The sequence below is a fragment of the Phocoena phocoena genome, chromosome 14 (genome assembly GCF_963924675.1).
Source record: "Phocoena phocoena chromosome 14, mPhoPho1.1, whole genome shotgun sequence".
Lineage (NCBI taxonomy): Eukaryota > Metazoa > Chordata > Mammalia > Artiodactyla > Phocoenidae > Phocoena > Phocoena phocoena.
The window spans coordinates 70,958,759-70,973,831 of NC_089232.1; the positions used below are offsets into that span (position 1 = coordinate 70,958,759).

Below are 15,073 nucleotides of genomic sequence, written 5' to 3' on the forward strand. Positions count from 1 at the left end.
GGAAGTCCCTAAGTTGTTGGTTTTTTCCCTGCTAACTTCATTAGGCTAATACCTGGTGAATGGGGACTTTTTTTAAAATTCATATCAAAAAGGAATTCTATAGAAAAGGTAATCAGTGTTTACATGTTTTTTAAGACTTGCTATAAATTATGGCTATATGGTCATAGCTGAGTCACCATAGTCTACTTTGTGGTTGATGACAGAATAGTAACTACAGGGAGTACCCAAAGATTTTTTTAAATATCACTTTGAATTTAGTCATTCTTTCCTTAAAAATCTTTAGGAGGCTCCAAGATAAACTAAACATTTAGATGGCCTGCAACACCCCCTAAAAAGCTTACCAATTAAATTCTGCTCTAAATATAATATAAACATCCTCTTAACATTCATTAGGCTTTTCAACATCTATTCCTGTCTAGGTCATGCTGTGCTAACCAGTATTGAATATTCTTTTCTATCTCTTCCTTTAGGCAAATTTCCCATGAAGACTTTCCTAATCAGACACTTTTTCTTTTAAACCCTCTGTGGTTAACCGTATATACCCCTAATCTGACAGAAATATATGCACAGTCCTATGGGGTCCATCTCTTACACAGCTGTTCTGTCCCATTATTCAACTAATCCTTTGTTCATGTTGTGCCTCCCCAACTTGTTAATATTATTGCCCACAGAGCTATCTTTGTATATAGTAAGTACTGAGTTTGTTGAACTGAAAGGGAGAAATGAAGAAAATGTATTCAAAATATAAAGGGGTAAGTTCCAAGTCAATGTATTATATGTATCATTTTATAATAAATCTAAAACACTAAAATCTCGTGAGACTAAAATCTTACAAGGTCTGTCAAAATTTCCATTGTGTATCTTAATAAATAGTAATTATCAAAAGATAGTGGGAAAGAAAAAGAAGTGTGGTTATTTTTGACAGGTAACTGAACATTCCTGATTTCCTTGGAATAATGAATTGCAGTGTGGTGTGATATAGAGCACTATGTGTGTGTGTAGCAATTGTGCCAGTTGTGCCACTTACCTGCTCAGGGCACACAGTATTCATGCCTGGCATCTGCAAAGAGCTCATCTGCATCTGGCCCATCATTGGGTTCATGTTCTGAACATTTGTGTTTCCACCTGCCATGGACACGGTGATGCTCATATTGTTGTACACTCCTGGCTGTGCAGGCGTGGGCTGGTTCTGGACAGCTTGACTGAACACACTGTTAACTCAAAAACAATCTCAATTACAACCACTGATCATGAACATGGGGATAATGTGTGTGGACTCTTTTTCTAAATTATTAGATGGAATTCCAAAGAAAATATTTTATATTCCTAAGTTATGTGTAAGATTTTATCTTATTATAATATATAAGAACTAAGTATCATTCTTAGTTCTAAGATGCACTTAGAACTAAGATGCACTTTGAACTCTGCTCAAGGGGTTTAATAACTAAAAAGACCTCATTTTAAGTCATAATTATCTGGCTTAGTATCAACAGTTGTTAAACTTCAATTATTCAAATAACTAAGAAAGGAAGTTTTCCACAGAAGTAAATCTTCCAGATAACTGGTTTACCCATTTAAACATCAAAATCATTCTAGTATTTATTACACTATTTTATCTTCTTAAATAGAGAATATCCTATTTAAGCAAAGTACCTGGCATATATATCAGTCTTCAATAAATGGTCATTGAATAAATTAACAAAGGAATGAATGATTCAAAGGTAGCATTCTTATATTGTGATTGCTTGTATGTTCTCTTAGATTTAATACCTGGGGGAAGTGATGATATTTTGTTCCATTTATTCCTTGTCTCTACTAATAAATGACATACAGCAGCAGGCACTCAGTAAATATCTGATGAATGAATTAATTGTGGACATGGGTTATTACTCAGTGCTGTCAACTGATGAGGTTCAGCTGCTTTTGTTGATAGATTTTACTGTATGTATACCAATGTTTTTTGAAGTGTAGTCCAGAGACCATCTGCAAGAGAATTCCCTGGTATTCATTGAAAATTGAGACTCTCAGGCCTTACCCCAGCCCTAGTGAATCATATTTTCTGGGGGTGGGTATGGAAAGCTGCATTTCTAACTACTTACGCACATTAAAATTCGAGAGCCTTTATTCAGTGTCCTACCGCTTGCTGTCACTTCTCAAGGATTCAGCTTCTGGCCATTTTCAATATGCTATAAACTAAGAGGAAACCAAGAAGTATATACCAGATATTTTTATTTGGAAAATGTAATATTTTTGAAGACTTCAAAGGTTTTCTCAGGCCTGAAGATAGCTTCATGTCTTTTCTAGGAAGCAAAATGCAATGCCAGTTATGGTTTTCAGAGGGCTTGTTTTAGACTTCCTTCTTCACCACCAAGGTCTGTACTGTGGTTACACCAAGGATCTCAAATGTTAAACCAGTTTCTATTAGCAGATAGAATAGTATGGAATAAACTCCAAGTAAATACAATTTGAAACTTTATATCTGAACCCCCCAGATTCTAAGTGATACAGATATACACATCTAAAGGAAAATAATATGAACTATGTCTTTGGTAAGTTCCCAAAAAAACACCAAATGTTTTGGGATTATCTATCAATTTTTAAACAATAAGCTGCTGGTAAAATTCCACCTATTTTAATGTTTATTCTGAAGAATTTGATTTCAAAAATTATTTATCCCATCAATGGCTTATCTATTCCTTGCTTGCTCTTGGGAGGTAAGCAGGATGTACTAACATTTACAGCTTCTGGTAAATTAAGGTAATCATACTGAAATTAACAGGCTGAGAAACAGCCTATTCATCATGTCTGAAGAAAAGTAGCAAATTTTCCCCAAGTAATTATAAAACACAAATGCTCAAAGAAAATTATATGCCTAGGAAATGGTCAATAATGCATCTGTGGACCATTAATGTCTGTACAGTGTGTATGCTTGTCAGACAGTGTCCCCACAGCTAAAGATGAGGAAAAAAACCATTAGTCTACTGCCCATTTTCTAATGAGAACATTTCTGCCTTAGACAGTGCTCATTTGCAACTGATACATAAATCACCACTGTGAAGGCGCAGGGCTATGTAAGTTAATGCATGCAGCAGCTTCAAGGACTGCAATGATGTCATACTTAGTGAAAAAAGTTTAGGATTTAATTTCTTTTCAAATTATATTTGGGACTGTATATTAGCCTAAGTTCTTTCAAACTACTCCTGCCAATAGCTCCATTTTAGCTTCTTCCCTCATGGGAAGAAGATCAAGCCCTTCTGCAGCATCAATCACTGTTCCAGGTCCTGGAATGGACTGTGGGGTTCACTGGCACCTTAGGCCCAATGCATGAAGGCCCCCTTCCTCGCACTTTCCTGGACCCCTCCCTCGCCTGCTTTCCTGATTTGCCTCATGGCAGTTATCACAGTTTCCTTATGCTAGCACCAGGTATTTGGTAGCCCTTAAATCATGGGGGGAAAAGGGAAAGATGACAACTTTGGCCTAACGTAGGTTCCATAGATATTACAGGTATTAACAAGCAAGGAGGAGTTCCTGGTCAAATAAGTCTCAGAAACAAAGGGTTAAAACCACAGACCTCTGCCTTTAAAATGCTAATAAGCCCTGGGATTCTCCTTTGTGACTAGAGTTACACAGTAACACTGTCCAGTTCCTGGACAAATAAGTTTGTTTAACCCTTTATTTCTCTTGCTACCAAAGAGATAATGAAGAAGAATCACATTACACTGTCTCTGAGCTCTATTACATCATTCTGCTTAATGAGTCTTTGTTTCATGTTTTACTTCTCTCCAACCTAGTCCTGTCATTAACTACACTCTAGGTAAGTTGACAACAGGGGCTGTTTTCCCCAGCTCCTTGTGGTATCTTGCACTGTGCAAAAGAGACAGTGAGTGATCACAAACTATATGTTGCCTGTGTTGACTAATAAACTTTTATACATGAACCAAAGAAGCAAGTGTGAATGTTTGAAGAGTTGGTGATAACTATTTTCTTTCTCAAATGATTTGGGAAAGTCAAAAGTTTATAGAAACTGCTAAAGTGCAACAAAAACTCAAGTCCATGTTTGAATCTGCATCCAAAAAATGAGTTAGGTAGGAATAGGGAATCTCTACACTCATTTGTTCAACAGATGTATATTAAGTGCTTACTTGTTCTAAAGGATGGACATATACAAGTAAACAAAAAGTCCTTGCTCTTCTGAGGCTTATATTCTAGTTGGAGGAGACAGACCATAAATAGACTAACACACAGTATGTCAGATGTTAAGCATGATAAAGAGAAATAAAGAAGGGAAAGGAGGGACTAAGAGGTGGGAAATGCTGTTTAGAAATGATGGTCAGGGAAGTTTAATATGGTGACATTCAATACCTATGTCTAATAAAGTGACATTTTTTAAGAAGAGACTTGAAGTACGAGAGAGAAATCCATGTGGCTAACTGAGAGAAGAACATTCCAGCAGAGGGATTTAAAAATGCAAAGGCCCTGAGTTTGCAATGTACTTGGCACATCTGAGGAACAGAGGAATAAACAGAAGCCAGTACGGCAGAATGAGTGATGAGAATAGCAGATGAGGTCAGAGAGGTATCCTGGAGCAAGATTATGTAGGGCATCAGAGGCCCTATATTGTATTTTGAATAAGTTGGAGTGTTCTGAGTAAAGGGCTGATATCTTGCCTCATGTTTTAAAAGCATCACTCTGGCTACCATGTGGAGACTAAACTGTAGTGGAGCAAGGGTGGAAGCAGGAAGACAGGAGGCCACTGCAGTGGTCTAGGAAAAGGATGATGCTGGCTTGCGCTGAAGTGTACAAGTGGGACAGTAAGGAGTGAGAGCTGCTAAGAAGCTGATGTGATTTGCTGATGGATGTTTGATGTGGGATGTGAGAGAAAGAGAAAAGGTTGTCTTCTGAATAACTGGAAGAATAGAGTTGTTTATTGAGATGTGAAAAAAGTATGAGACGAGCAGGTTTGGGGAAGAATATCACTTTAGTTTTTGTCATGTTATGTTTGAGATGCCTATTAGACTTCTAAGTAAAGATGTCGATTCGGCTGTGGTATATACAGTATGGTGCTCAGGGGAGAAGTCTGGGCTAGAGACTTAAATTTAGGAGTCATAAGCATAGGGACAGGCATTTATATCAGTAAGACTGAATGATATAACTAAGGGAGCAAGCAGATATGGGGAAGACGTCCTAGAATGAGCTCTGAGGCCCTAAAATGGAGGTCAGGGAGATGAGGAAGATCCAGCAGAGGAGACTGAGGGTTAGGAAGTGAGTCACCTTTCTCAGGAGAGAAAGTTGTTCCAGAAACCAAACGAACACAGAGCTCCAAGAAAGAGTACATGCTCAAATATGTCAAGTGCTATCAATGCTCATTGCATTTGGCATTGTAAAGGACATTAAGGACCTTGATAAGAATACTTGTGGTGGAATGGTAGGGATGAAAGCCTGACAGATTCAATAAGAAATGGAAGGAGAGGAAGGGATTTAACTGTGAAGGGGAGCAGATCTGTCAGCATGACTGTGTTTTTTTTTTCCTCAGGGCACATTCAGATGCTTAGGTGTAGGTATGGAGCGAGAGTTTAGTTGGATTTCATTAGGGAGCATTTTGCTAGGCATAAGTGCAACAGAGGGAGAGGTGGGCAAGGGAGCTGAGAGTACCTGTAAGGGAGTAATTATAAAGATGGACCATGGAATCTAAAGTAAGTATAGGAAGCTGGGATTAGAACACAGTAGAAGACAAAGTTCTTGCACATCCCACAGACTGTTCCATTTCTACCTAGTTTACATCAGTCCTCACTGAGAGCTACACAGTTCTCTAACAGGAAGATTCCCTCTCTTACCTTTCAATGAACTTTAAGAGAATATGGTCTTAAGTTTTCAACTTTAACTACCTTACTTATTATGTTGTCAGATCAAACGGCTTCCCTGTCATTAGAATCAAGACACAACCAAATTAAAACCTTTATAAAACTCAAGTGATGTGTGAAAAGTTCAGCAGCCACGATTTGGGGGGAAAAGTGACTTTAGTAAGATAATTCTCAGTAAAATGGGTAAAACAAGGCCACTGAAAATCCAGAGATTCAAAAAGCTAGGTAAGGTAGAATGACCTTAGAAGACTTAAAAACCTTTGCTGTTGCTATGAAATCCTTCAAACATACTGAGAAGAGTGAAACCGTGTGCCCACTATTCAGCTCTATTGAATTCTAACATTTTGCCATTCTTGCTTTAGATTTTTAAGATTTTTAAGTGTTTTTATAAAGAATGATTTTTTAAAAAGTACTCATTCCTATATCTGTCCCAGCGAAGCTCTGTTACTCATAGGAGTCGATCATATTCCTCAGGTGTGCTGGGAGTGGGATGAAAAGGTTTACAGTACTTTTCTATACTCTAAACACACAAATTTGCCTTAAAATTGACTTGAAACTTAAAGGACTTAAAAATCGCTATTTGCTGATAACATAAAATTCAGTTCCTTGAATTTGCAAATGGATAGTAGCTAATAATCTTCTATTTGGATTGTGAAGGCATATTTGTTCTCATGTGCTGCAGAGTATCAGGGATGCTCATATATAAAAATGCCCCCTTACTTGTTGTTTCCCATTGCTCCTTGCTGCCAGGCCTTCATGTCTGGTGACTGGTAGCCAGAAGTGGGCGGAGTCTGCTGGAGCAGAGAGCTCTGAGGAGGAGGGATTGGCATCGGCACCATGGAGCTCCCAGGGCTTAGAGATGGAGAAAAGTTGGCCTCACCTTGGGGAACCATTCCTACAAATCGACACAAATTAATTTACGTGAATATACTATATATTTATTAACCCCATAAAAGAAAAAAAAACCCAGAAGGATCTGTCATAATATAGTTAGAAACAGCCTATTCAACAGAATAGGAAAAATTTCAGTTCCTTAAAAACAAAACAGGAAATTTCAGTATAAACAGACAGATAAATAAACATATAAAAGAGATTTGGAAGAACGTTTCCATTCACTAAGATATTGATTTGGGTACCATGATTATGTATGATTTTCTTTTCTGTTCTTTTCTGACTACGTGAATTTTTTTTTTTTTTTTTTGTGGTACATGGGCCTCTCACTGCTGTGGCCACTCCTGTTGTGGAGCACAGGCTCTAGACGCGCAGGCTCAGCGGCCACGGCTCATGGGCCCAGCCGCTCCGTGGCATGTGGGATCTTCCCGGACCGGGGCACGGTCCCGTGTCCCCTGCATCGGCAGGCGGACTCTCAACCACTGCGCCACCAGGGAAGCCCTGACTACATGAATTTTTAAGTGTAAAAAAAAATATGAGCACACATGACAGATTGCTTGTGTAATAAAAATAAGTTGAAAAGGATACATGATGACAGATGTTCACTAAACTTGTGATAAACATTTCATGATGTATGAAGTAAGTCAAATCATTATGCTGTATACCTTAAACTCATACAGTGCTGTATGTCACTTATATCTCAGTAGAATGGGAAGAAAAGAATAAGTCACGGGGATGTAATGTATAGCACAGTGACTATAGTTAATAATACCGTACTACATATTTGAAAGTAGCTAGGAGAGCGGATCTTGAAAGTTCTCATCATGAGAAAAAAAAAATTGTAACTATGTACAGTAGTAGATGGTAATCGGACTTACTGTGGTGATCGTTTTATAATATATACAAAATATCGAATCATCATGTTATACACCTGAAACTAATATAATGTTATGTCAAGTATGCATCAATAAAAATAATTTTAAAAAGCTTAAAAAAATAAGGTGAAGAGGGAAAAAGGTAAGAAAAACCCACGCATGAAATGAAAGTATTGTCGGCTGCTCCTCCTCAGTTGTCTTTATGGGCACTGCTTCCCTTCCCCGCCTCTTTTTTTAAGCTTTACTGATATGTACTCTATATAGCATCAAATTCACCCACTGAACTGCACAATTCAATGATTTTTAGTAAATTTATAGAGTTGTGCAACCAGCACCACAATCCAGTTTAGACATTTTCATCGTATCTCAAATTCCGTTGTGTTTGTTTGCAGTCAATTCCCACTCCCACCTCTAGCTTCAGGCAACCATTGATCTGCTTTCTGTCCCCACAGATTTGCCTTTTATTGGAAACTTCATATAAATGTAATCGTGTGAGGTCTTTTGTGTCTGGTGCCTTTCTCTCAGCATAATGGTGAGTGAAACATTACGCTGAAGTAGCATTTATCAGGAGTTTGTTCCTTTTTATTCAGGATAGTGCTTATTAGTAACCATTGATATAACTGTGTTGAAAATCAACTGACCATAAAAGTAAGGGTTTATATCTGGACTTTTTATTCTGTTGCAGTGATACGTATGTCTATACTTGTACTAATACTATACTGTCTTGATTGTTGTAACTTTATGATAATTTTTGAAACTGGTAGTCAACCAACTTTATTCTTTTTTTTTAATATAAATTTATTTATTTATTTTTATTTTTGGCTGTGTTGGGTCTGCGTAACTGTGCTCAGGCTTTCTCTAGTTGTGGAGAGTGGGGACTACTCTTTGTTGCGGTGCATGGGCTTCTCCTGTTGCGGACCATGGGCTCTAGGTGCACGGGCTTCAGTAGTTGTGGCTCGCGGGCTCTAGAGCGCAGGCTCAGTAGTTGTGGTGCACAGGCTTAGCTGCTCCGCGGCATGTGGGATCTTCCCGGACCAGGGATCGAACCCGTGTCCCCTGCATTGGCAGGAGGATTCTTAACCACTGCGCCACCAGGGAAGTCCCCCAACTTTATTCTTAATTTGCAAAATTGTCTTGGCTACTCTAGGTCCTTTGCATTTCCATATAAATTGTAGGAGAAGCTTGTCAATTTCTCCCAAAAGCATGTTGATATTTAGATACGGATTGTGTAATTACAAGATCAATTTGGAGTAAATTACTACCTTTTCAGTATTCTCTCTGATTTCATTTTGTATAGTTTCCATTGTTACATCTTCAAGTTCACTTTTTCTTTTATAATGACTAATCTGTTGCTTATCCCATCCAGTGTATTTTTCATCTCAGACACTGTAGTTTTTATCTCCAGAAGTTTCATTTTGGTTTTATTTATATCTTTCATACTTTTATTTAACACGTTCAAGCTTTCCTCTAGCTTCTTGAACATAAAGAATAAATGTATAATTTTTAACTGTTTTAATTCTAACACCTGTGAAATTTCTGGGTTTTTTTTTTTTTTTTGCGGTACACGGGCCTCTCACTGTTGTGGCCTCTCCTGTTGCGGAGCACAGGCTCTGGACATGCAGGCTCAGTGGCCATGGCTCACAGGCCCAGCTGCTCCGCGGCATGTAGGATCTTCCCGGACCGGGGCACAAACCTGTGTCCCCTGCATCGGCAGGCAGACTCTCAACCACTGCGCCACCAGGGAAGCCCTCTGGGTTGATTTTGATGACTGATTTTTCTTCTTGTTATTGGTTTTATTTTCCTTTATCTTTGCATGTCTGGTAATTTAAAAAAATTCAGATTCCAGGGCTTGTGAATTTTACCTTGTTAGGTGCTAGATTTTAAAAATTCCTTTAAATTTAAATTTTCGACCTTTGTCTGGGTCATGGATAGGTTACATGGTAACAGTTTTAATTCTTTTGGGTCTTGTGCCTAAAGAGACAAGAGCAGGGTTTAGCCTGGTGCTTATTTTGCCCTGCTACTTAGGCACCAACATTTCTGAGTATTCTACTTGACACCGTGAATTTTGAGGTTTTCTATTCTGGCTGGTGGGAAGAGGAACTGGCCCTGTGTAAACTCTGAAGATGTTCCGTCAGTTCTTTTCAGGTGGTTTTCCCTGGTCTCGGTTTGTGTACGCACACACATTGATCGGTTCTCAACTGAAGACCTGAGCAGGACCCTCTATACATCCCCATGGTTCTCTCTCTGTGTGGTTCTCTTCTCTCTGGTTCTGTGCCCTAAAACCTCTACCTGCCTTGGCTTTCCCAGACTCTTAAGTGCCATTGCCTCAACTATAGGAAACCACACGCTCCTGTTGGATTCCCCCTTCCTGCATCACAGTCTGGACAATTTCTACAACTATTGTTCAATTTTTTGTTTGTTTCAAATGGAAGAATAAATCTCGTCCCTGTTATTCCATCTTGACCAAAAGTGGAAGTCCATAAAAATTTAAAAGAGTAAAAATGGGCTTCTTTTTACGTTTTCTGTTATGCCAGCACTTTGTATTTTTTGTTTTTTTCCTGACTAAATACATTTCACAGTTAAATACTGTTGAGGTAAAGAAAGTTATAAATGTACAGAAAAAAAGAATATCATAATGTGATCACCCATAATTTAGTATAATTCCTTCAAATCTTCCTCTATGAAATACTGCATAACTTTGTGGCTTGCTTCTTTCTCTTATCATTATATAATAAGTATGTCTCTATGCCCTTAATGTCTCCTTGTAAACATAACTGTAGATTCCTGTATATTTTGTGTTCTGTTATTATTAATACAATGATTTTTCTGTTTGGTTAAACTAGCCAGATATGTAGTTAAAGTATTCAGTTTTGTGTTTTATAGGCTACAGTTTTAAAAATATTTTAAATTTTCTGTGAAAGTTGAGCCACCTGTAGACTTTCTATATTTTTTTCTTTCACTAAACATTTAGCTACTTGTTTTCTTGGTAAAATTTATATAAATAAAGCTACAGTGACTTACCTGGTGGCGCAGCGGTTAAGAATCTGCCTGTCAATGCAGGGGACACAGGTTCGAGCCCTGGCCCAGGAAGATCCCGCATGCCGCGGGGCAACTAAGCCCGTGCGCCACAACTACTGAGCCTGTGCTCTAGGGCCCACAAGCCACAACTACTGAGCCTACTGAGCCTGTGCTCCGCAACAAGAGAAGTCACTACAATGAGAAGCCCGTGCACCACAACGAAGAGTAGCTCCCACTCGCTGCAACTACAGAAAGCTGGCACACAGCAACTGAAGACCCAGCACAGCCAAAAATAAAATAAATAAATTTATATTAAAAAAAAAAGCTACATATTTTTCTCCTTGCTGCTTCCTCCATATGTAATTTAATCTCTGGTAAATAATTTTGACTTAGAATATATGGAGAAATTATTTTTTTCATTTATGACTCTAGAGGGTGGGTTCCCCCCATCATCTTCATTTTTATATTGGCTGTCTTTGCATTAATTTTACATTTTAACTTTTAACTATTTTGGTTATGATCTTTAAAAAATACTTATCTGTTCCTAATGCATTTTTAATCTTATTTATGATAAAATAATTTCTTTCAGGAAAAATATATATGTGGGGGGGGAATATACTTATCACATTCTGGCTATTATTCTGTGGGGTCAAAGTTAATAAATAAGACTTCAAGTACATCAGCATGCTTTTTTTTAAAAAATAAATTTATTTATTTTTGGCTGCGTTGGATCTTCGTTGCCGCACGCGGGCTTTCTCTAGTTGCAGCGAGTGGGGGCTACTCTTCGTTGCGGTGCGCGGGCTTCTCATTGCGGTGGCTTTTCTTGTTGTGGAGCACAGGCTCTAGGTGCGTGGGCTTCAGTAGTTGTAGCATTCAGGCTCAGTAGTTGTGGCTGGTGGGCTCAGCAGTTGTGGCTTGTGGGCTCTAGAGTGCAGGCTCAGTAGTTGTGGCGCACGGGTTTAGTTGCTCCGCAGCATGTGGGATCTTCCCGGACCAGGGATCGAACCCGTGTCCCCTGCATTGGCAGGTGGACTCCTATCTACTGTGCCACCAGGGAAGTCCCAGCATGCTTTCTGACATTTTTTTCTGGCCTCATTTCACATTCTAACTGCCCATGTTTTCCTTATCAGATGACCTAGTTTTAGTAGAAAGAACCAGTCTGTGAATAATGAATTTGGAGGGGTAGAGTTCTGGCCCCAGTTCTGCCACTGCACTGGACCTTGGATTCCTTGGACCAGACAGTCTTCTTCCTTCTAGTTTAAAAGTTCTACAGTTCTATCTTTGATTATGTTAAGTCTCCCCGCTGGACCATAAATTTCACCACATAAATTTCACTGGCAGCAGCAACTAGAATTAGGATTCATTTTTCCATTAAAAGATTCATTGAGCATCTACTCTCCCCACCAGACCACTGTGCTAAGCACTTGAGAAACAAAGATTTAAAGGTCACACTTGGCTCTCTCAAGGAACTTGCTGTTTAAAAAGAAAGGCAGGGCTTCCCTGGTGGCACAGTGGTTGAGAGTCCGCCTGCTGATGCAGGTGACACGAGTTCGTGCCCCGGTCAGGGAAGAGCCCACATGCCACGGAGCGGCTGGGCCCATGAGCCATGGCCGCTAAGCCTGTGCGTCTGGAGCCTGTGCTCCGCCGCAACGGGAGAGGCCACAACAGTGAGAGGCCCGCGTACTGCAAAAAAAAAGAAAGGCAGCTGATGAACACGTGGCTCTAAGAGACGGTGGGGCTTCCCTGGTGGTGCAGTGGTTAAGAATCTGCCTGCCAATGCAGGGGACACGGGTCCGATCCCTGGTCTGGGAAGATCCCACATGCTGCGGAGCAACGAAGCCGTGGGCCCCAACTACTAAGCCTGCACTCTAGAGCCCGCGAGCCACAACTACTGAAGCCTGCGTGCCTAGAGCCCATGCTCCGCAACAGGAGAAGCCACAGCAATGAGAAGCCCACGCACCACAACGAAGAGTAGGCCCTGCTTGCTGCAACTAGAGAAAGCCCGTGTGCAGCAACGAAGACCCAGCACAGCCAATAAATAAATAAAAATTTTTAAAAAACTCATCATATTTTAAGAAAAAAAAAAAAAGACAGAGTGGTGAGTACTTATGGTTGGGAGTGTCAGGGAGGGCTTCCCAGAGGAGATATCTCTGAGGGGAGGGAGGAACAGGAATGAGACAGATGAGGGAAGGACATTTTAGACAAATGATACAGAAAACACAAAAGCCTAGAAGTAAAAGAGAGCAAGGTATATATTCTTTCTTGGAACTTGAGAGGTTTGTTAAACTGGCACATTGAGGCATGGAGGGAAGGGGAAATGGAGTTGATGAGCCTAGCTCTGGACAAGTTTGGGTGCTGGTAGAAAATTCAGGTATGTCTCTCACATGAGCTGAGAGATCTGGTTTAGGTATAGAGAAGAAAGTCATAAGCATGAAGAAGTCATTGAAGCCACAGGAGTAGATGACATCACTCAGGAGGAGTGAGTAGAGTAGCATGTTTACTGTAGTTCACAGAAGAGGGAGCTCTGGATTGGCTCCAAGGAATTCATGAAAGGTACAAAAAATTTCTTTTTAAATTTCTCTCATATTTTGTTTGAATATTACCATAGTATAAAATAAATTTTAAATGTCTAATTCTGTTCTTGTGCACTCATCATCATGGCATGATAGTCTACAATAATTTTCTGTTTTCAGAAATAAAAGAAAGCATAAGCTGTCATTATTATGACCTACATGTTCCTTCGTTTACTTTGGGTCTATTTTAAGTTAAAAGATGCCAAAACAAAGGACTAAAGCAAAGCTACTTTATTCATCCTTTGGTTTTACTATCATTAATTAACACAGGGATCAGCCAACTTTTTCTGCAAAGGGCCAGATAGTAAATATTTTCAGTTTTGCAGGCCATAACATTTCTGTAAGAACTACTTAACTCTACTGTGTGAAGCCAGCTATAGACTGTATGTAAAGTAATGAGCATGGATGTATCCCAATAAAACTTTATTTATAAAAACATGTGGTGCTTTTTGTTTCTTGGAGAAGGCTTGATTTGAAAAGGCTGGAATTTCTTCAGAACTTGAATTTGTACCAACACACAACCTGATCTTGCAGCTTTCTACCAGGTTGCTGATCATGATAGTGCAAGTTTATAACTTAGAGCAATGGAAGAAATTTAAACTACTGAACCTTTAAATGTTCTTATGCGCTTCAGAAAAACAAACAATTTTCCCCCTGTGTTTTTGTTTTTTCATGGAAGACCTGAAAGCTCTGCCATTTCATTTCAAACTGCAACTGGATAAAACTACTACTCTCTCCACTGTGCCTAGCTTCTGGGATTTGTTTGTAGTACAGATACTCACTTTATAAAAAAAAATCTTATTTTGTGAAAAGCACTTTTTGTCAATCAAAAGTTGGACTGGGGGCTTCCCTGGTGGCGCAGTGGTTGAGAGTCCGCCTGACGATGCGGGGGACGCAGGTTCGTGCCCCGGTCCGGAAGGATCCCACATGCCGTGGAGCAGCTGGGCCCGTAAGCCATGGCCGCTGGGCCTGCGCGTCCGGAGCCTGTGCTCCGCAACGGGAGAGGCCACAGTGGTGAGAGGCCCACGTACCACAAAAAAAAAAAAAAAAAGTTGGACTGGAAGAAAACTCCGGGTACCAGATAGAGCAATTACAATGGGTAGTAACATATCTGGTTGTACTGTCTGGAGAAGAAGGAAGCTCTACCCACTCATTATCTCGATCATTGTATTCTATATGGCTTGCAAGAGATTAAAGACTAGACCCACAATCCTGAAGGAAATCTTGTTAACTTCATAGGAAATGGGGTTTTGGAGTACTGCCTTTCCAGGAGGCTTAGTCAAGAAACAGGAGCAGATAGAAGTCATCCTTTCTTGGCTTTCCAGAGATGAAGCGTTAAACAGTATGACTGAAAATTGACAGAAGTACTGTTTTTTTTTAATTAGTTAATAATTTTTAATTGAAGTATAGTTGATGTACAATACTATATAAGTTTCAGGTGTACGACACAGGATTCACAATTTTTAAAGGTTGTATTCCATTTATAATCATTATAAAATATTGGCTAAATTCCCTGTATTGCACAAGATATCCTTGTAGCTTATTTATTTTATACATAGTGGTTTGTGCCTCTTAATCCCTTACCCCTAACTTGCCTCTCCCCACTGGTAACCATCAGTTTCTTCCCTCTTAGCAAAATATCTTCCAAGTCCATCCATGTTGTTACAAATGGCAAATCATCATTTATTTTATGGCTGAGTAGTATTCCATTGTATATATATATATACCACAGCTTCTTTACCCATTCATCTGTTAATGGACACTTCGGTTACTTCCATATCTTGGCTATTGCAAATAATGCTGCTATGAACATTGGGGTGCATGTATCTTTTCAAATTAGTGTTTTCGTTTTTTT

The 15,073-nt window shown here is 39.4% G+C and overlaps 1 protein-coding gene across 3 annotated transcripts in view; it reads right to left on the reverse strand.

The window, feature by feature from the left end:
- Window positions 1-15,073, reverse strand: part of NCOA1 (nuclear receptor coactivator 1) — a 200,945-nt gene that overhangs the window by 10,421 nt on the left and 175,451 nt on the right. For all 3 annotated transcript variants that reach the window (XM_065891296.1, XM_065891298.1, XM_065891297.1), the window contains 2 exons: window positions 6,582-6,756; window positions 1,028-1,211 (listed from right to left, as the gene is read on the reverse strand). In XM_065891296.1, coding sequence (XP_065747368.1) covers window positions 1,028-1,211; window positions 6,582-6,756 — 359 coding nt within the window. The remainder of the gene's footprint in view (window positions 1-1,027; window positions 1,212-6,581; window positions 6,757-15,073) is intronic.